Source organism: Schistocerca nitens, chromosome 2 (genome assembly GCF_023898315.1).
Source record: "Schistocerca nitens isolate TAMUIC-IGC-003100 chromosome 2, iqSchNite1.1, whole genome shotgun sequence".
In the NCBI taxonomy this organism is placed as follows: Eukaryota; Metazoa; Arthropoda; class Insecta; order Orthoptera; family Acrididae; genus Schistocerca; species Schistocerca nitens.
In genome coordinates, this window is record NC_064615.1 from 320,006,846 (window position 1) to 320,028,712 (window position 21,867).

The window sequence follows — 21,867 nt, forward strand, 5'->3', positions numbered from 1 at the left end:
AAAAAAAAAAAAAAAAAAAAAAAAAAAAAAAAAAAAAAAAAAAAAAAGCACTCGTGTATGTATCTCTGTAAATATTGAAACTACAATGTAATAAACTCCCCTATGTTGGTCATTTCACCACTAACTTATTTTTTGTATTCATACTCTTCGGCTTTTACAACTCTCAATCAGACTGCCATTTTTAGCCTAATCTGTACCTTAGTCTATTCTGCAGATCAATCTGTCACAAAAACAACTTTCCAAAATATAATACAGACACAAAAAAAATCTGCCATTGTTCTGTTCTGGCAAAACTGGTATCTGGTGGTATACTGTGTAATGCCTGTCTAACAACAATACTATGAAAAGTATAGATTGCTATTCACCATATAGAGTAGATGTAGAATCACAACAAAAAGACTGCTTTATGTTTACTCTTTTGGTCAAAAGCCCTTCTTCTGAAGTAGCAAATACACATTCACACAGGCTTGCATAGCATTGTTGTTATCTGCCTGTACTTCGCATTGTCTGATGATATCTATCTAAATAAGTCTAATGGCTCTACTTTTGATGTTTTTCCCTGCGTCTTTACTTATTGTTGGAAAGAATTCATTGAATTTAGGGGCCGGTGATTTTAATTTAACATTGTCTGTTTCACTCCTGTGTATGATTTTTGCCTTTTTGGTGATGTGGTGGGAGGGTATCACCAGATTATTACTTTTGCATGTTTTTAATTAATTGTTTAATATAAAATCAGTGCCTATACAGATCAACAGAATGTAAAAAATGAGTATCTCAAATATTGGTAAATATACGGCATTATACAACTATCATAAATTAATTTAAATAAGGATATCATGTCTAGTAGGATCCACACATACCTGGACATGAATCCCATGTGAGAGAAATTACAGAGGCAAAATGCCTGGCCAGTTCCTATCTCCAGATGGTACAATTAATTCATAGTATTACTGATAGAAACATACCGTACTTTATTTTATTTATTTATGCATTTATTTCACCTGGTGAGATTAGAGCCTGCTGGCCTTTTCTTACATTGAACCAGACATCCTAACTAAGTTTTTCTCAGGTATACTAGGAATTACATCTTCTGATGGTAAGTGTTGGCTATCCATTTGGTCTCTGTATAATTATTTTCCAAATTTCTTTTCTTAATTGTGTTTTGTGTTCGATATAAGTATCAATATTGAATCATTACCTAATTAAATCTCAGTTTCTCTCTTCCCATATTGGAAATGAGGAATAAAGTGTTGGGGAGCTCTCACAATCAGCCTTCTTGTTGAATAATATTCAGAATATTTATGGGAAGTAATTAGTTTTGATGCTGTGTGTTTTTACTGCAATGATATGGCGTAGAATATGAAGCACTGGAATGAATGGGAACAAACTAACAGTCTTTGCATAGTATTTCATCATCCCCACCCTTCACCTCCTTGAGACAGTGTAGTAATGACTGCCAGTGATGGATCACTATTGGACCAATTATACTAAAATCTATGTTCACTTATCTTGAATTTTGTTTCCGGTGATTTTTCTTGGTTGTTTCAGACCTGTTCTAGACTTGTTTTTTATGGCCTTTTTCTTCTCCATTGAAGCAGATACTTTATTCTGAATGACCTCTCTGATGGTCTGATACTAAGTCTCACAAAAGAAGATGAAAAACTAGCCATGTAATTGGATCTTTCTGATACTTGAGAGATATTACAAAGCATATATTTTGTGTGCACTAGTCTACATGCTGTTACATGTGAATGAATGTTATGTAATCTCTATTATCCTAATCAATATTGCCTCTATAGTTTCACTTCTGCTCCAAAATTTTGCTGATTTATTCTGCAACTTAAAATTCTTGACATCTCCAAATCAATAATTTGCTTTTATTGTACAAATAACAGGGATTGTTTCCACCTGAATATGGATAATGTAGGTGGAAGAACAAAACCTGCTGCCAATACTGTGATCAAATATGTACTGCTTTTTATTATTGAAAGAGCAGCAAACAAATGTAGACATTGCCACATCTGCACAAGCATTTGATTGAAGATCATCATGATAAGACATTGCTATGTTTGTTGGAGACACAGATTTTGAACACATATCTAGCACAAGATTTTACTCACACCTGCTTAAAAATACTGTGAATGCATTTACTATTTTCACACATTTTCTGCTGACGTCAGTGAAACGATGTGGAGGGTATGTGAAATTTTTGTGTCAGTTTTCAACTACAGTGTTGCCACATGAGAGTTCAGACCCTTTCTGAACATGTTATATTAGAGAGTGATGACATAAATATTGAAATTTCCTTGAGTATGGAATTACATTTTCATCCATCTTAATATAACACTTACAAGACGGAGGAGGATTTTGAAGGGCAGAAGTTTCAGAAGTGACAGAGCCAGGCACTCTTGTTTCAACAAAATCGTTAGTGACCAAACTGTCCACTTTTCTCCGCCATAATCTTCATGAGCTTATTATTGCTGCATGTCTCATAATGATTAGGACATAATTTCATACATTGCTGCCCCGATTTGCATTTCAGCTTCATCTTTTTGAATCTGGAGGTGGGGGGGGGGGGGCATTTATGACCAAATAAGAATGGTAGAGAGCTGAATGGTTAATGAGACACAGGTTGTGGTCTCTGGTGTTATGCATTTGATTGTATTGCATACTATTTTGTAAGACTACAAATACCCCATTTAGAGAAATTGTGAAATAACTAAAAAAAGCTCACACAATGAGGATACATCTACATCTGCATGATTACTCTACAATTCACATTTAAGTGCTTGGCAGAGGGTTCATCGAACCACAATCATACTATCTCTCTACCATTCCACTCCCGAACAGCGCGCGGGAAAAACGAACACCTAAACCTTTCTGTTCGAACTCTGATTTCTCTTATTTTATTTTGATGATCATTCCTACCTATGTAGGTTGGGCTCAACAAAATATTTTCGCATTTGGAAGAGAAAGTTGGTGACTGAAATTTCGTAAATAGATCTCGTCGCGACGAAAAACGTCTTTGCTTTAATGACTTCCATCCCAACTCGCGTATCATATTTGCCACACTCTCTCCCCTATTACATGATAATACAAAATGAGCTGCCCTTTTTTGCACCCTCTCGATGTCCTCCGTCAATCCCACCTGGTAAGGATCCCACACCGCGCAGCAATATTCTAACAGAGGACGAACGAGTGTAGTGTAAGCTGTCTCTTTAGTGGACTTGTTGCATCTTCTAAGTGTCCTGCCAATGAAACGCAACCTTTGGCTTGCCTTCCCCACAATATTATCTATGTGGTCTTTCCAACTGAAGTTGTTCGTAATTTGAACACCCAGGTACTTAGTTGAATTGACAGCCTTGAGAACTGTACTATTTATCGAGTAATCGAATTCCAACAGATTTCTTGTGTAACTCATGTGGATCACCTCACACTTTTCGTTATTTAGCGTCGACTGCCACCTGCCATACCATACAGCAGTCTTTTCTAAATCGCTTTGCAACTGATACTGGTCTTCGGATGACCTTAATAGACGGTAAATTACAGCATCATCTGTGAACAACCTAAGAGAACTGCTCAGATTGTCACCCAGGTCATTTATATAGATCAGGAACAGCAGAGGTCCCAGGACGCTTCCCTGGGGAACACCTGATATCACTTCAGTTTTACTCGATGATTTGCCGTCTATTACTATGAACTGCGACCTTCCTGACAGGAAATCACAAATCCAGTCGCACAACTGAGACAATACCCCATAGGCCCGCAGCTTGATTAGAAGTCGCTTGTGAGGAACGGTGTCAAAAGCTTTCCGTAAATCTAGAAATACAGAATCAACTTGAGATCCCCTGTCGATAGTGGCCATTACTTCGTGCGAATAAAGAGCTAGCTGCGTTGCACAAGAACGATGTTTTCTGAAACCATGCTGATTATGTATCAATAGATCATTCCCTTTGAGGTGATTCATAATGTTTGAATACAGTATATGTTCCAAAACCCTACTGCAAACCGACGTCAATGATATAGGTCTGTAGTTCGATGGATTACCCCTACTACCCTTCTTAAACACTGGTGTGACCTGCGCAATTTTCCAATCTGTAGGTGCAGATCTGTCGGTGAGCGAGCGGTTGTATATGATTGCTAAGTAGGGAGCTATTGTATCAGCATAATCTGAAAGCAACCTAATCGGTATACAATCTGGACCTGAAGACTTGCCCATATCAAGTGATTTGAGTTGCTTCGCAACCCCTAAGGTATCTACTTCTAAGAAACTCATGCTAGCAGCTTTCATTAGGAGATCTTGTTCATTTGTCTTGTTTTGAAACTATCTGTTCAGGTTTTGTAAACATTAAAGGTTATGTTATACTTCTTCTTCACACATTACAAGTTTAATCAGTCAGCACATTTGTCCAAAATTGGTCATATTGGAAAACAGGCCATAGACAAATTTGAAGTAGGCTGGTTCATAGAGGACTAGGCTGACACACTTATTAGGACACGGGACTCCTGTCAGGAGGAATGGGGTCCAGATGTAGGTTTTCCATAATTTTCTTAGATCGACCCAGTCATTTGCCTAAACACACATACTTAGATCGACCCAGTCATTTGCCTGTTCATGTATGGGTCCCACACTATCCTCATATGAAGTTTTGTGACTTTTAATGTGCAATTTTTCTGAGTTGTATCTAAAAATCATGAAGTTTATAATATAATGTAGTTGAATAGATAAAAAATCTACTCACCAAGTGGCAGCAGGACAACACATAAAAAGAGATTTTACATATGCAAGTTTTCGGAGCCAATGGCTCCTTCTTCTGGTAGAAGGGTTGAAGGGAATGGAAGAGGGGTGAAGGAAAAGGACTGGAGAGGTTTAGAAAAAGGGGTAGAGTTTGGTAACGCCACCCAGGAGCCCAGGTCAGGGTAGACTTACCAGACGGGATGAGAAAGAAAGAGATGTTTATAATATACATGTTCAGCAATGAGTGGTTTCAAAATCTTTTCAAATATTTACTTTAACAGTCTCAATTGCAAATTTTCACAATTGACTACTAGTTATGATCAATTAATGATCATCTTCAGATCTATAAACATAGGTAAACCTGAATAAGTATCTGAATAGGTAACGTAGACTGAAAATATTTTAAAAGTTTTAAAATTATATCTGATTAATCCCAGGTTGTCAAAAGTCAAATTTCTTTGTAAAAGATCTTACTCAAAAGCTATCAAGATTTGTAACAGCACAGTTTTAAATTTTTTCAGTCTGTGTTATCTGCTCAAATGATTACTCATTAATGTCTGTTTTTCTTTTAGCTCTAGAGATAATCTTTAATTGATAAAAACTGATAATCATTTGCGACAACTTTTAACTAAAACTGTTAATATAAATGTTACGTTGTGACATCTTTCAGACACATATTTATGCATATTATTGATATGTTGTTTGATATTGGGCGTGTTCATTACATCCATCACAATCTTTTTCCCTTTTACAAAGATCTCTGTCTCTATGCAGAAATTGTGTTTGTTTCTTGCGTCACATTTATGGATACTGTAGTTTGTTTGAAAAAGATTTCTGTTTCTTATTATGGTTGGTTTGTGGGGGCTGAAGGGACCAGACTACAAAGGTCATCGGTCCCTTGTTACTTATTATGAATAACATCATATGAATGTAAGTATCCCAGCTTGAGAAGAGGCTCCTACATGATATGCAGTCACCAACTCCTACATCTACACCTTCGTGACTATTCTGGAACTGACACTTAAATGGCTGGTAGTGTGTTCAGCAACATCTTTAGACCATTCCACTTGTGAACAGCATATAAGACAAACACTTAAATCTTTCTGTGCCATCTCCTATTTGTCTTATTTTAGTATGATGATTTCTTCCAAGATAGAGTAGTCAACAAAATATTTTCACATTGAGAGGAGAAAGTTGGGGACTGAAATTTCATGAGGATATCATCACAATGAAAAATGCCTTTGTTTTAACAATTGCCACCCCCAACTCACATATCATATCCATGACACTCTCTCTCCTTTTTGTGATAATATGAAGTGAGCTACCCATCTTTGGAGATTTTTGATCTCTGCCATCAATCCTATCTGGTAAGGATCCCATACCATGCAGCAAGTACTCCAGAAGACAGGTAGACGAGCATAATGTAGGCAGTGTCTTTAGTAGACCTGTTGCATCTGCCAAATGTTCTTTGGTTCACGTTCCGCACAATATTATCTGTGTGATAATTCCAATTTAAGTTGAGATGTCTTGTCTAAATCATTTTACCATTGTTTTTGATCTTCTTGGGGAAAGTAGGATATCACTTCTGTTTTACTTGATGATTTTCTGTTAGTTACTATAAACTGTTACCTCTCTGATAGGAAATCAGAAATCCAGTCATACAACTGAGACGATACTCTTATATAAGTTGCTTCTGAGCAACAATGACAAAAGGCTTCTGGAAATCTAGAAATTTGGAATCAATTTGAGATCCTCTGTCGATAACAGTCATTACTTTATGCGAATAAAGAGGTGGTTGTGCTTCAGAAGAACAATATTTTGTGAATCCATACTGATTGTGTGTCAATGAACCACTTTCTTCATTGTAATTCATGATTTTCGAACACAGCATATCTTCCAAAATTCTACTGCTAATTGACATCAGTGATACAGGGTCTGTAATTTGAGGTGATTACTCCTATTTCCTTTCTTGGTTATTGGGATGGCCTGTGCAACTTTCCAGTCTTTAGGTACAGATCCTCTGATGTGTGAACAATTGTACATGATTGCTAAATATAGAGCTGTTATGTCAGCGTACTTTGAAAGGAACCTAATTGGCGCACAATCTGGACCAAAAGGCTTGCCTTTATTAAGTGATTTAAGCTGCTTCAGTTCACCAAGGATATGTACTTCTTACTCATGTTGCCAGGTATTCTTGATTCAAATTTTGGAATATTTACTGTGTCTTCTTTGCTGATGGAATTTCGGAAAATTGTGTTGGTAACTGTGCTTTAGCAGCACTGTCATCAATAACATTACCATAGCAATCACAAATTAAAGTATTGACTGTATCTTTTCCCTGGTGCAGTTTATGTATGACGAGAATCTCTTTGGATTTTCTACCAGGTTTTGAGACAGAATTCTATTTTTGAAATTAGTAAAAATATCTGTGTTAAATTTCGAGCTTTTGTAGAACATTGCTAATCTTGGAGATTTTGCTTTTTTTCAAATTTGGCATGGTTTTTTGGTTGCTTCTGCAACAGAGCTCTGACCTGTTTTGTGTACCAAGGGGGTAAGTTCTGTCTCTTATTTGTTTGATTGGTATAAATCTGTCAATTGCTGTTGATACTATTTCTTTGAATTTAAGTCACATCTTGTCTGTGTTATATAGATAGTTTGAAAGGAGTGGAGCCTGTCTCTTAGGAAGGCATCAAGTTAATTTTTATGTGCTTTAATTTTTGGTGGATTTGGATGTTATGGTATTGAGTCTCATTATGATAATCTTGCAGTCACTAATCCCTGTATCTGTCATGATGCTCCCTTTTTGCTTAGGATAAGAGCTCAAGTATATTTTTACAAACTTTTACACTCTGAATGGGCTCCTGAACTAAATGTTTGACATAATTTTCATTTAGTATGATTTGGGACAATTATTTTTGTTTACCAGTAAATGTGCTTAACCCAACATATTGAGGGTAGATCGAAGTCACCACTATCTATAATTATATGAGTGGGGTGCCTGTTTGAAATGAGACTCAGCTTCTCTTTGGACTGTTCAGCAACTGTATCATCTGAGTCAAGGAGTCGGTAAAAGGAACCAATTATTAATTTATTCCAGTTGTCAAGTATGACTTTTACCCACACTAACCCACATTCAACTTCTCTACCAGACAAACTCCTGCTAACAACAACAAGCAAGCCACCACCAAATGTATTTAATCTGTCCTTTCAGAACATCGTTAAGTCTTTCGTAAAAATTTTGGCAAAACTTATCCCTGGCTTCAGTCAGCTTCTAGTACATATAACAATTTGAGCTTCAGTGCTTTCTACAAGGGCGTGGAGCTCTGGTTCTTTCCCAACACAACTAAAACATCTTAAAACTATAATACCAATTTTTACTAGGTGTATTCTTATCCTTTGTTTGGCATGAACCCTTTGAGGATGAAGTCCTTTTTGTACTTTTCCAAGAACCTTTAACTTAAATCACGAAGTCCACTTCACACAGCCTGCACTACCTGTCTGTCTGCCTTCTGTGTGAAATGGACCCCTGCCTATTAAGTGGAACCTGAAGCACCACAATCCTACGGCAAAAGTCGAGGAATCTGCAACATACACAATCACAGAACCGTTTAAGTTTCTGCTTCAGACCTTCCACTTGACTCTGTACCAAAGGACTGCAATTGATCCTGTCGATGATCTACAGATGGTTAGCTCTGCCTTCATCTTGCAAGCAAGACTGGTAGTCTTTGCTACTTTGGCCAGCTGTCTGAAACCAGAGAGTCCCTCTTCCAATCCCAAGCAACACATATCATTATTACAAACATGAGCCACCACCTGCAGTTGGCTGCACCCTGTGCTTTTCATGGCATCTGGAAGCACCCTCTCCACATCTGGGATGACTCTCCACCCCCCCCCCCCCCCCTGCCCCATTCAGAATGCTTGTAGAGTGCACACTGGCCTTCTTCCTCTCCTTGGTAGCAATATCCCTAAGGAGCCGCATTTGTGCTTGACATTGGAGCTCTGAGCTACTAGTAGTCTCACTATCTGTGAGTGATCATATCTTGCAGGCTGAGAAGCTTCCTCTGAAATGGGGCAACCAACTGCATATGGCTCAGGATCTTTAGCAGCCACAGACAGCACCTGAAACCTCTTTGTCAGGTGAACTGTGGAGGCTTTTCAATTATCCCCTCCTCTGCCTCCATACTGCTCTGCCTTGGGGCAGTTGTTGAGTGACCGTTGTTCAATATTTTCTGTTATGAAAAGTCTTATCGATTTAGACATGTGCTACGACAGTTTTATTTAAAAACGCTTAACTCAGTTTCTCCATATTTCCTGTTCAATTACTGCTGTGTGTGAGGCTGAGGAAGTGACAGTTTTGATTTGTTGAAAAAGCTATAGTAGGCTAATTATCAGATAAACAGTATACTACATTGTTGAAAGCAGGATCACTGATTATATTCATGATTATATTCATGATTACATTCATGATTACATTCAATGTATGTATGTGCACTGATGGTGACAGATCAGTCTGTCTTGGATTATAATCACAGCCACATTCACATCAGATAACAACATGACAGCCTGAAAATTATTATTATTTTTTTTTACACTGCTGTCAATATTTAATACTTTCCAAGTGATTTCCTTGCGTTAGAATTTTTGTAAGCGTATATATTTTCTGCAATGGTGTCAAGTTACTTTTTATTAAGATTTAGTTGTAAAACTGGTAATATTTAAATAATTACTAATGCACAACAAGCGAAGATAACTTTAGTCTACCTTAGCAAACTCAGCTGTTAGTTCAGTAAATGTTTCAGAAGCTCAGCAAACGATTTCTACATTGTTGCTCTTCAATCAAATACTCATTTGAATATTGCTTTGATTCTCTCATCATTATGTAGCATTTGTATCCTGCCACAATATGGACAATTGTTATAATATTACACTCTGCTCTTTTTATTTCAGATTGTTGAAGGTAGTCCTCCTGTGGCACTCTGAGCAGTATTCATAATTACTTTTGAGGGGAGTGAGAAATCTAGGATTATTGCTTCAAAAAGTCACTGTCTGCGTGATATAAGGGTATAGTCATGACAGTAGAAGCTGAATGGAAAGCACAGAATGTGGGGAAATGTTTGCTCCATTGGCCCCTGACACACAGCACCTGGAGACAGTGAGGGCACTGCATCAGACAGTTGTTGCCTTACGTGTGGCCCTCGATAAGTCACGTACAGAATTGGAAGCACTGCGACTTAAAGTGCGATCGAGTGCTGTTTACACAGACACAATTGAAAAACTCTCACTGGAAAACCACATTTTGCGGCAGCGAATTTTGGATGTAAAAAATGTTCCAGAAACCGTGGGTAATGTATTACACCCACGTGAGGAGCAGTCTGCAGTAGAGCTAGCTACTGGACACATGGAGTCTTCCACAAACAAAAAACTGAAAGAAAGTTCAGAATTGATTGTCGAAGGAAAGGATCTACAAGGTAAAACAGGAAGCTCCGTGGAAGCTGTGCGGGAAAATATAGAGGCAAGAGTAACTACTTCATCTGTGCCAGTTAAAGGTGCTGAAGCTACTACACAAGCTGCACATAATCTCCAAACTATTTCTCCAGCTATAAAAAATGCAAATCAAATTACAGAGAATACTGAGAATAGTGTTGCTGATAAAGGCAATAGAGATGCTGTTAAACTGGATTCAGATGAGACGAAGACACAGAAAGGTGAACAAGTGCAAGTCATCAAGTCACTGTCAGAGAGCAGTGGAGACAAATCAGCATGCAGTGAGCAGGAGCAGGTATCCCCACAGGGTGGCAAGAACGCCGGCGAGTCTGACAACGAGTCTGAAGAGGTGGATGACATCGAACTCATATTTACGACAGAGGAAACAAAAGAGTTGGGCATGCTGCAGGAAGACCTCGTATCAATAACTGAAGCAGAGAATTGGCAGCCGGGCAGTGTCTTGGTGAAATTTTCTGAGGCTGACCATTTTGATGAACTACCTGAAGAGGCACAAGAGACAGATGGTGAGGACAGGGGATCAATAGAAGATGCTAAAGATGCGTCAAAAGAATCTAACCTGACGAAAGTATGGACACAGTCTGTACTAGTGGAAACAGACATATCAAAGTGTGGAGTTGTTGATGAAATTGAGCAACAGGGACGTGTGTCCAGAAGAAACACTCTACCAAATCCCCTTATCCACCAGCCAATAGTGCGTGACCCACTGCCCGGTAGCCGAGGCCATGGCACAGTTTTGTTTTCTGCCAGTCCAAGGAGCGCCACTGTAAAATTTTCACCAGTGGTGAGTAAAAAAAGTGGTTCTGAATGCAAACAGTCTCCAGTGAGACCCATTCTTTCAGAAAAGAATGCCATAAAAAGAGAGTCTGAAGCACAAACTGATATCACTGCATTACCATCTCACTGGAAATCTGAAAGCTACTTAGCACATAAGGTGGCGCACAACTTTACAACCTTACCATCAAAATTCACACTCCCAGTGCAACAACTGCCAAACAAGTATTCCCTACGACTCTCTGAAAAAACTCGAGAGGCACGAAGAACATTATTGTCTGACATCAACTTCACAAGTATGGTACCAGAGCTTTCACGCAGTGCAGATCATCTTTGCCAGGATGAAGTTGAAGGAGGTTGCACTGGAGTGGTTGGTCCTGCTCTCTGTAGGAATTACCCTCATGCTCATGCATATATGAAGAATGTGAATGGAGGACATGATGGGCACACAGGATCTAGTCTGATATCTCCAAGCTATTCTCATTTTCGTGATTATGGGAAGGATGCTTGGTCTCCATCCTGTGACTGTTCACAGAGTGGCCCAATAAGCTATGGTAGTTCTCAAAACAGGCTTGGATGGGACAGTGTACCAGGGAGTACTCGTTATCGTGGGTCACTGACATCCATAACCCATCAGTCATCATACGAATATCCTGAATCCAAAAGGAGGTACTCGTGGAGACCTTCTCCAGATTCCTATCACAAAGCAGGTGTGCCGCAGAAGCCGACGTGGGGTTCTGTTCCCTCATCACCAACACGTTGCCGGTGGGGTCACGTTACTCCATTTGCACCTTCCTATGCTACTCCACAGTCTGAAGCAGACTTGTATACTCCATCATATTGGTCTGCAAAACAGCCCCAAGCAAGATTGTCAAAAGCAAGAACGAGAAACAGAGTTACTTTCTTTGGTAAGAAATAATGTAAAATATTTGTGTAGTATCAAAATATCTTTTTTCAAAACTAGTTACTTTTACAATTTTTTGTATCTGTTATAAAAGGCATCCATTTCTTTCAATCCCTTTTATAGATATTTTTATAGACTATTATATTCACCCTGGAAAATCAAATGCTAGAAGAAATGAGTTGCTTTCAGGTTTGATAAAAGTCATTTATGTTTGTCTCTCTTTGAAATGAGTAGCATTGAAAAATTGACCATGGGAGTAGAGCCTTTTACAGTCCAGTATTGCTGTATGTATTCAGTTTGTATCAAGGTATCTGTGCAGGTTTGTGAACTAATATCAATTCAGGATTGTGCATTACTTTTATGCTATATGAAAACGTGTCATTCTAAATGTCCTAAAATGGTTAAGTCCTATATGTGCTAGTGTCGTACAGTTACAAAGAATTCATAGTTAATACCTTGCTTCTCCTTTGGCTTTTGGAATTTAATGCAACAATGTGTGTTTTTAATGCAAAGATGAACTTCCAAGGCCAATTAGAGCTGTGTGTCAGGCAGGGACAGAAGCCCACATCTTTGTCATTAATGTACAGTGGTCTAGCACCTGTACTATCCAAGCTCATTAGACCTACTAAAAGTTTTAATTGCCTGTGTTCTAGTCTATTTTTCCAAGCTCCTGGGAGGCTTTCCTTGACACCTTTCTGAACTAGCACATCTTATAGAAGGGATGTTTTGGATAATGAGTTAGCCACAGCCTGTGCTCCACATTTCAGAAAACAAGTTTCACTCTAAGAAGTTAAATGAAATTAGTTTTCTGTCAATTAAAATTTGTATTAAACTGGAACACTAGTGCAGAGTCAGGCTGTGAGCTTGTTGTGGGATGACTGTTTTTGTCAAAAACACTGCGAACATCGAGGAAATATCTTGAGTTTGAGTCCCGATTTGCTACACACTTTTGAATTAGCCAAGAATGTTCAGTTTAAATGGACATTCTACTGAAAATTCAAAGTTTCGTTCTAGAATAGAGCAATATTTTGAACTGCTGGTGCAAAATTATTAAAAAAGGAGCAAAAAATTTTTTAGCATGAGATGCCTCTTATATTTTATTTGTTGAAATTTTTATTAAAGGCATACGGTAAAGTTCCAATCACACTAATTACAGTCATGTTACATCTTAATGGCTACAGATGCTCCATTGCACCATCGAGGACACCCTGGCCAGTCACTGCCTGATCTACGGGCAGACGTGGAACTGGAGAGTGGGGACTCGACAGATTCTCTTATTGATGAAGCAGAAGAATATTTGAGGCGATCAATTGACTCAATGTTGACGGGTACAGACTGGAGTAGAACTGTAAAGCGCAGGCAGGTCCGACGTGTATCAGAGCCCGATCCAATAAGAGGTATGTCAACTTTAATAAGGTGTATATAATATGTGTGCATGTCTGTGTGTGTTGTGGATGGGGGGATTCTTTAATTTAGATGTCTCAAAAACATTATTTTAACACTTTTTTTCATCAGCGGGTTAAATCCAAATGTTTGTTATAGTTATAAAAATCTGAAGTAAATGAGTAACGTAATTTTTCAGACTTTTGGCAAAAATGTTTCCCCTTTATATATTATATACTTACATAATTAAAAAATATATACATAAAAACATATGCCTATTTGCAAGCAACTTTGTGTCAAATTTTCAAAGTAAACATTGAAGACCTTTCAGAGATTTAAGATTTTAAACAAACAAAGATGAAATTTTCTATAACAATATATCCCTTTGTATATTATATTTATATACTACATGGCACTCCTGTAGGTATATAGAAACATGTTCGTATTCGAATGCAAAATTGTGTCAAAATTTGAAAGCAATTGGTGAAGAACTTCCGGAAATTAAAGATGTTGAATAAAAAAAAAAAAATTACATTTTTGTTTACTCGTATCTTGACGTGTATCAGAGTGTGATTACATTTTCTACTACATAGCTTTGTAAACAACAGTGCTATAAATAATGAAATCTCCAAATGTTCCTGTGAAGGAGAATCAGCTTGATCCAGAAATACTTTTCATAATTTGATAGCGAGAGATACATTCTAGTTAAAGTATATATTGTTGCAGTGGACTTATGCATTAGAGGAATGCAAGGCAACAGCACACATTTGTCTTACAGTGATAACTGCCACCTAAAATTGTGTAGATGCACTTGTACTGCATGGTGTGTTATTAACATACCATGAAACTACAGTGTTACAGAAGAGTCTTTTTTGTAAAGTATATTTTTTGTATTAGTTGTAAACATACCTACACTCAAAAGCGCTGTAACTAATAATATGAGTTGTTATTCTAGCAGTGGCACGGCACCAGTGAGATGGCAGGAAGCTGAACTAGTGCTTCAGCTGGATCAATTTAAATAATTAATAAGTCACTAGATGTTAATGCACTAGCTGTCATAACAGTGTCTAATTAGAGAATGCATTTCTTATGCTGTCTGTTCTCCCAGATGTTATCAAGGTGCTCTATACTTCAGTTCCTGATCACCACAGTCATTGCAGATGACACTTGTGGCAGGTAACTTAATTTCTGTGTACAGTTCTTCTCTGTGGGATGTATTTATTCAGCACATGCTCAGTAAAGCAGTGGAGAGAAGTGATAAAAGCTGTTACAATCCAGTAAAGTGAACTCGGTTCTGCATAGCAACAGGGACTATGTAAATGTTATCAGTAGGGGACTGGGCATCTATTGCTGCTGCTGCTGCTGCTGCTGCTGCCACCAGACTGCATATGCAGGCAATTATTAAAAGACATAGTGGCATCATTGCATATTCAATTACACATAAGTGTTGATCATTTTGTTATTCTGAAGCAGGTACAGACAAAAAGCCACTCTCTAATTTTCATTGCACCCTTCCCTCTCTTTTGAAGGAAATCTTGACGAGTTGTGTCTTCTAACTGTAAGGCAAGGTGTACATTGCAGTGCTCATACACAATTATTCTCCACCATCAATGTCACAATGTGTTGTCTGGCCTGCACAGTATCAGTGCAACTCCAGGCAATCATTTTTGCACTGCAGTAATCAATACTTTACTTTCTTTTAAAGCGTTCTATGTGTTTTGTTTTCTTCAGAAAAGTCTATTTCATTAATAAAATAGTGTTAAACAGCAGCAGTAATGCCACTCTGAGTAGGTTCGACTCATCTTCACTGCCAATTCAGATGGATTTGCTGAGCAAATGGTCCAGTGCTTAAGACACTGAAACTGGACTTACACTTGGGGAGGACCAAGGTTCAGTTCCTTGTCTAGCCATCCTTATTAATTATTTATATGGGTTTCCCAAAATTGCTGAAGGGAAACATCTATACGGATCATTTCAAAAGGACACAGCCAATTTTCTTCTCCATTTCCCCCTCCCCCCGCCCCCCCCCTCCCCCCCAACCAATCTTGTATTCTATCTTTAATGACCTAGTCACTGGAGGGATATTAAACCCTAATATTCCTTCTTTTTACTGAGCAGGTACCCTTAACTGTGGTAGTGTTTATTAACTTTGTCATGTGGTACTGTTACTTCCATCTCTGTCACAATTCTGTTTTGTGGTATTCATAAAGTAAAGGTGAATGAATAATTGAACATCAAACAAGCAATGCTTTGCAACAGATTACTGTTCTAGACTTGAATGTGCTCAGTCCCATCCCATCTGACATAATGATACCCACCTAGCAAGATGAATTGTGGATGTGTGGCCAGTGGCTCCATCCAGCTCAGCTCACTGTAAAAGTGCCAGTAATTCCTGAGTGGAAGAGATTAATGCAGTCTACTAGCAACAAAATTAATGCTGACTGTGCAGTAACATTCCTACCATTCATTAATTCACTATAGTGTACAAGTATTTACAACATGCTGTCAATTATAGTCAGCATCTTCTACATTTACCATCCCAATCCCTTTCCCACTGCTGTTAACGTAAGTCACTGACAACATTGCACTTACAAATGAAACACTTCTCAAACATCATTGTTACAAATGTATTTTATACAAAAACTCACTTAATAACTGCAAATAAGTACTCACTTAATGAACCAAAAGTAACTCCATATATATAAATATGAGCACAGTGAAGTTTCTTTGTCTAGTCACATAAGAGGAATTGGTGGGAACTGCTGGAGAGGTATAGTCTGTCTGGAAATGAAAAGCGAGCATCACTCATGATGGGGAAAGCGGCATTTCCCAAGCAGAATACTACAGCTGCCATTCCCAATGACTAATAATCCATTTCCCATCTAGCACCGAGTGTAGATTTACATAAGTTCTGTCTGTACATTCTTGTTGCATTACTATTATTAGTAACTAATATCTGTATTGTGTGTGATGTTAATGGGTTTTATGGGAAGTAAACTCACCGTGGCTGTGTCTGCACATTGCATTACTACTGGTTTATAAGGCATACTGCAGAAGGGTTGTTGTAATTATGGAACCACATTTAGCTGCTTCTTGTGACATTTTGGGCTAGAGCGAGTGGGGGCTCTTAGCAGATGCACAAAGGAGGAAAATGTTTGACCACATTCCAGTGACCTGCCTTCCTTTATTCTTCTACTCACCCGACGCAACCCCATCACGTCCCCAGACCAAAATTTATCCTTTAATATGGATCTGGAGCACACAGATATAGTACACACATTTTATATAGTGCCCAACAAGAAAGTGAAGTACCCAGAAAACATGGTTAAATGTTAATGTAACGTCATACATGTGCACACGATTGGTAGGTACGTAAATGTTGGTAGGTATGTAAATGATTCAAACAAACTCTCAAGGAGTACCTGATAGAGAATTCTTTTTATACAGTTGATGAATGTGTGAAAGAAAAGTATATAATCACTAAATTTGTAAGTGGTGTAAACTTAGTATAATGAATTTTATTTTGAGTTCTATCGTAGCCATATGACAATTATTTATTGGTATTCCTGTATTTCCTTTGGAATATTTAGTTTATCTTGACTCCTGTATATATTACACATCCTTAACATGTGAAACAAAAAAGTTCTGTTAACTGAATGTGCTGTTGTATAGCTGATATCTTATTTACATTGTATCTGTTATTTGTGTAAGATATATTTCAACTGTGTACAATCTGACACATTCCATATAATAAATATATTACTCATCCTTAACATGTGAAACACAATTTTCTGTTAATTGATTGTGCTGTTGTTTAGTTGATTTTTATTTACATTGTATCTTTTTATTGTATTTATACAAGTTATATTTGAACTATGTAGAATCTGACATGTTCCATATCCTTGTGATTCATTCACTACCAGGATCTACGGAACATGAAATGAAATAAATAAATAAATAAATAAAAGTAAACAGGCAACACCTATATAAGACAACAAGTAGTTGTTAGATCAGATACTGCTGCTACAATGGCAGGTTATCAAGATTTAAGTGAGTTTGAACATGGTGATATAATCGGCATATGAGCGAAGGGACACAGCATCTCCGAGGTAGTGATGAAGTCAGGATTTTCGTGTATGACAATTTCATGAGTGTACCATGAATATCAAGAATCTGGTAAAATATCAAATCTCTGACATCACTGCGGCCAGAAAAAGATACTGCAAGAACAGGACCAGTGACAACTGAAGAGAATCGTTCATTGTGACATAAGTGCAACCCTTCCACTGCAGATTCAATGCTGGGCCATCAAGAAGTGCCAGTATACAAACCATTCAACAAAACGTCATCGAAACAGGCATTCAGAGCCGAAGGCTCACTTGTGTGCCCTCGATGACTGCACGGCACAAAGTTTTATGCCTCACCTGGGCCCGTCAACACTGACATTGGACTGTTGATGACTGGAAACATGTTACCTGGTCAGACGAGTCTTGTTTCAAATTGTATTGAGTGGATGGACATGTATGGGTACGGAGACAACCTCATGAATCCATGAACCCTACATGTCAGCAGGGGAATGTTCAAGCTGGTGGATGCTCTGTAATGATGTGGGGTGGGTACAGTTGGAGTGATATGGGATCCCAGATACATCTAAATATGACTCTGACACCTACGTAAGCATCCTATCTGATCAACTGCATCCATTTATGTCGATTGTGCATTACAACATACCTGGGCAATTCCAGCAAGTCAGTGTGACACTCCAAATGTCCAGAATTGCTACAGAGTGGCTGCAGGGAATACTCTTCTGAGTTTAAACACTTCCACTGCCCACCAAACTCCCCAGACATCAGCATATCTGGGATGCCTTGCAATGTGCTGTTGAGAAGAGATCTCCAACCCCCCATACTCTTATGGATTTATGGACAGCACTGCAGGATTCATGGTGTCAGTTCCCTCCAACACTACTTCAGACATTAGTCAAGTCCATACCATGTTATGTTGCGGCACTTCTGTGTGCTTGCGAGGGCCCTGCCCGATATTAGGCAGGTGTACCAGTTTGTTTGGCTCTTCAGTGTATTTTCAGGTTCTGAATTCCACTTACACGTCAATATCACTTAAAGAAGTTTGTAGTTATATAAGTCCATGACAATTAATGATCTTTTTCGTTTAAAAAAAATTTTTTTTTTGTGTGGTCATAATGAAGCAATCAGGTAATCTCGTTGCCAAAATTACTTGTGTTGGGATGGTGCATGGGTTCTGGGACATAATAAAAGGAATGAGAGAACACGAGCTTTGAGAATTTGATATAATGTACATGGGTGATTCAGATGAAAACCTTAGAAGGTCCATAATATTTTGAAAAGTTGTGTATTGGAGTTGGTAGGTGGCAGTAATGTTCCTTGAAGTTCAGAAAGTGGCTGACAAGTGGCACAGTAATGCTGTAATGCAGCAGAAGGCATCAGCATCCACAACAAGATGGCTGCCTGGCTGTCAATATGCATCGCAATGAGTAGTGATCTGTAATGTGTTTTCTTTGTAGTGGAAGCGTCAAATCAATCGGCATTCATCACAGAATGGTACTGCAATATGGTGATCATGTTAGTCATTGCAGCAAGTGTATGTGTGGTGTAGAAGTTTGAAAGCAGTGCAACGTCTGTGAAAGATGTCCCAAGACCAGGGCAGACTCACTGTGTACATTGTGTTAATGGAGGATCTTGTAAAGCAGAACAGAGGTGTTGCTCTGAACAAAACAGCCACAATTTTGAAGAATCGTATTGGTTAAGTGCAGAATATTGTTCACCTTCAAGAAGGTGTCTGCAAGATGGATGCCATGTCAGTTGACAGTCAAATTGAAAGAGCATTGTGTTGGTGCCTGTGAAGAGCTTTTGCATCATTTTCACCCCAAAAGTGATACATATCTTGGAAAAATTGTTACAGCTGATGAGACTTGGGTCCACTGTCACCAACCAGAAGTGAAAGGTCAGACAAGGATGGCCCCACATCTCATTGACAAAATCAAAAATCTTCTGTACTCAACTGTCTGCTGGAAAAGTCATGTTCTGTCTCTTCTGAAATGCAGATTGAGTGATTTTGGAGCATTACGTGGATAGGGGAGTGACGGTATCAGTGCTTCTTATACAGACATTCTCAAAAATCAACTTTGCCCTGCAATCAGGAGTAAAGGACAAGGACTTCGGATTTCAGAGTATTGCTATGTTGTGACAACACCGAAGCACATATAGCCCACAAGACAGTTGAGACTATTCAGGAAATTAAATTTGAGTGTTTGGTACATGCTCCTAATTCACCAGACCTTGCTCCTAATGGCTTCCATTTGAAGGTCTTCATTTGAGTCAGCCTCGTACTTCACTTGAATACAGGGACTCCTTGATGAATTCCATATACAGTACAAGTCCTTGACAAAGCCAGGATAAGTCAAATACTTCATCTGTCAACAATTAAAACATAAATGTAAGTCTTGAGGCCAATCCTAAAATATTACTTTCACAAAGAAAGTTGCAGCTACACTGTGTTGGTGCTAGTCCGATCTAGGCTGGAGCTACACAACAGCTCAGCAAGAACTCATTTACCACTCCATAATAATTGGGCAGTACTGCAGTCGGGCAGTCATTTCATACTCATGACACAGGGGGCATAGCACTTGTGCTGCTAGTGGTTGGCAGGTGCTTGTCACTGCCACTGTCAGTTGACTGTGGAACTTCTGCCAACCCCTTAACTTGAACGATTGCCCCCTGCATGGGATTGATTTGCTATGATACTACACATAAAGTACACATACCCCCTCCCCCTTGGTGATGCGCATTATGGAAAATGCGTTGATACTGCCACAGTTTTAGATGTGGTACATTTGGAAGTTGGGAAGTAACCTCTGCCATGCACTTCACAATATTTTTCAGAGCAGAAGTGTAAGATGATGTGAATTACCAAATGAAAGTGCTGGCAGGTCGACAGACACACAAACAAACACAAACATACACACAAAATTCAAGCTTTCACAACAAACTGTTGCCTCATCAGGAAAGAGGGAAGGAGAGGGTAAGGAGTCATTCCAATCCCGGGAGCGGAAAGACTTACCTTAGGGGGAAAAAAGGACGGGTATACACTCACACACACACACACACACACACACACACACACACACACACACACACACACACACATATCCATCCACACATATACAGACACAAGCAGACATATTTAAAGACAAATAGTTTGGGCAGAGATGTCAGTCGAGGTGGAAGTGCAGAGGCAAAGATGTTGTTGAATGACAGGTATGAGTGGCGGCAACTTGAAATTAGCGGAGATTGAGGCCTGGTGGGTAATGGGAAGAGAGGATATATTGAAGAGCAAGTTCCCATCTCCGGAGTTTGGATAGGTTGGTGTTGGTGGGAAGTATCCAGATAACCCGGACAGTGTAACACTGTGCCAAGATGTGCTGGCCGTGCACCAAGGCATGTTTAGCCACAGGGTGATCCTCATTACCAACAAACACTGTCTGCCTGTGTCCATTCATGCGAATGGACAGTTTGTTGCTGGTCATTCCCACATAGGTAGGGTGCCAGGTGATCGGCGTGAAAGGAAGTGCTCCATCGCAGCGAGGCCCTGGACGTGCGGAATATTTATTTCACGCCGATCACCGTCCACCCTACCTAAAACCTCTTTCCTCATTACCTTAGCCAGCTTCATCCTGACCCACAACTTCTTCACTTTTGAAGGCCAGACATACCAACAATTAAAGGGAACGGCCATGGGTACCAGGATGGCCCCCTCGTACGCCAACCTGTTCATGGGTCGCCTAGAGGAAGCCTTCTTGGTTACCCAGGCCTGCCAACCCAAAGTTTGGTACAGATTTATTGATGACATCTTCATGATCTGGACTCACAGTGAAGAAGAACTCCAGAATTTCCTCTCCAACCTCAACTCCTTTGGTTCCATCAGATTCACCTGGTCCTACTCCAAATCCCACGCCACTTTCCTTGACGTTGACCTCCATCTGTCCAATGGCCAGATTCACACGTCCGTCCACATCAAACCCACCAACAAGCAACAGTATCTGCATTATGACAGCTGCCACCCATTCCACATCAAACGGTCCCTTCCCTACAGCCTAGGTCTTCGTGGCAAACGAATCTGCTCCAGTCCGGAATCCCTGAACCATTACACCAACAACCTGACAACAGCTTTCGCATCCCATAACTACCCTCCCGACCTGGTATAGAAGCAAATAACCAGAGCCACTTCCTCATCCCCTCAAACCCAGAACCTCCCACAGAAGAACCACAAAAGTGCCCCACTTGTGACAGGATACTTTCCGGGACTGGACCAGACTCTGAATGTGGCTCTCCAGCAGGGATACAACTTCCTCAAATCCTGCCCTGAAATGAGATCCATCCTTCATGAAATCCTCCCCACTCCACCAAGAGTGTCTTTCTGCCGTCCACCTAACCTTCGTAACCTGTTAGTTCATCCCTATGAAATCCCCAAACCACCTTCCCTACCCTCTGGCTCCTATCCTTGTAACCGCCCCCGGTGTAAAACCTGT

At 39.3% G+C, this 21,867-nt stretch overlaps 1 protein-coding gene across 2 annotated transcripts in view; it reads left to right on the plus strand.

Annotated features, from left to right (window-relative positions):
* The window catches only part of LOC126234387 (uncharacterized), a 62,864-nt gene that overhangs the window by 4,804 nt on the left and 36,193 nt on the right, over positions 1–21,867 (plus strand). For both annotated transcript variants that reach the window (XM_049943073.1, XM_049943074.1), the window contains exons 2-3: positions 9,686–11,922; positions 13,100–13,315. In XM_049943073.1, the coding sequence (XP_049799030.1) occupies positions 9,825–11,922; positions 13,100–13,315 (2,314 nt within the window). In that variant the 5' untranslated portion in view covers positions 9,686–9,824. The remainder of the gene's footprint in view (positions 1–9,685; positions 11,923–13,099; positions 13,316–21,867) is intronic.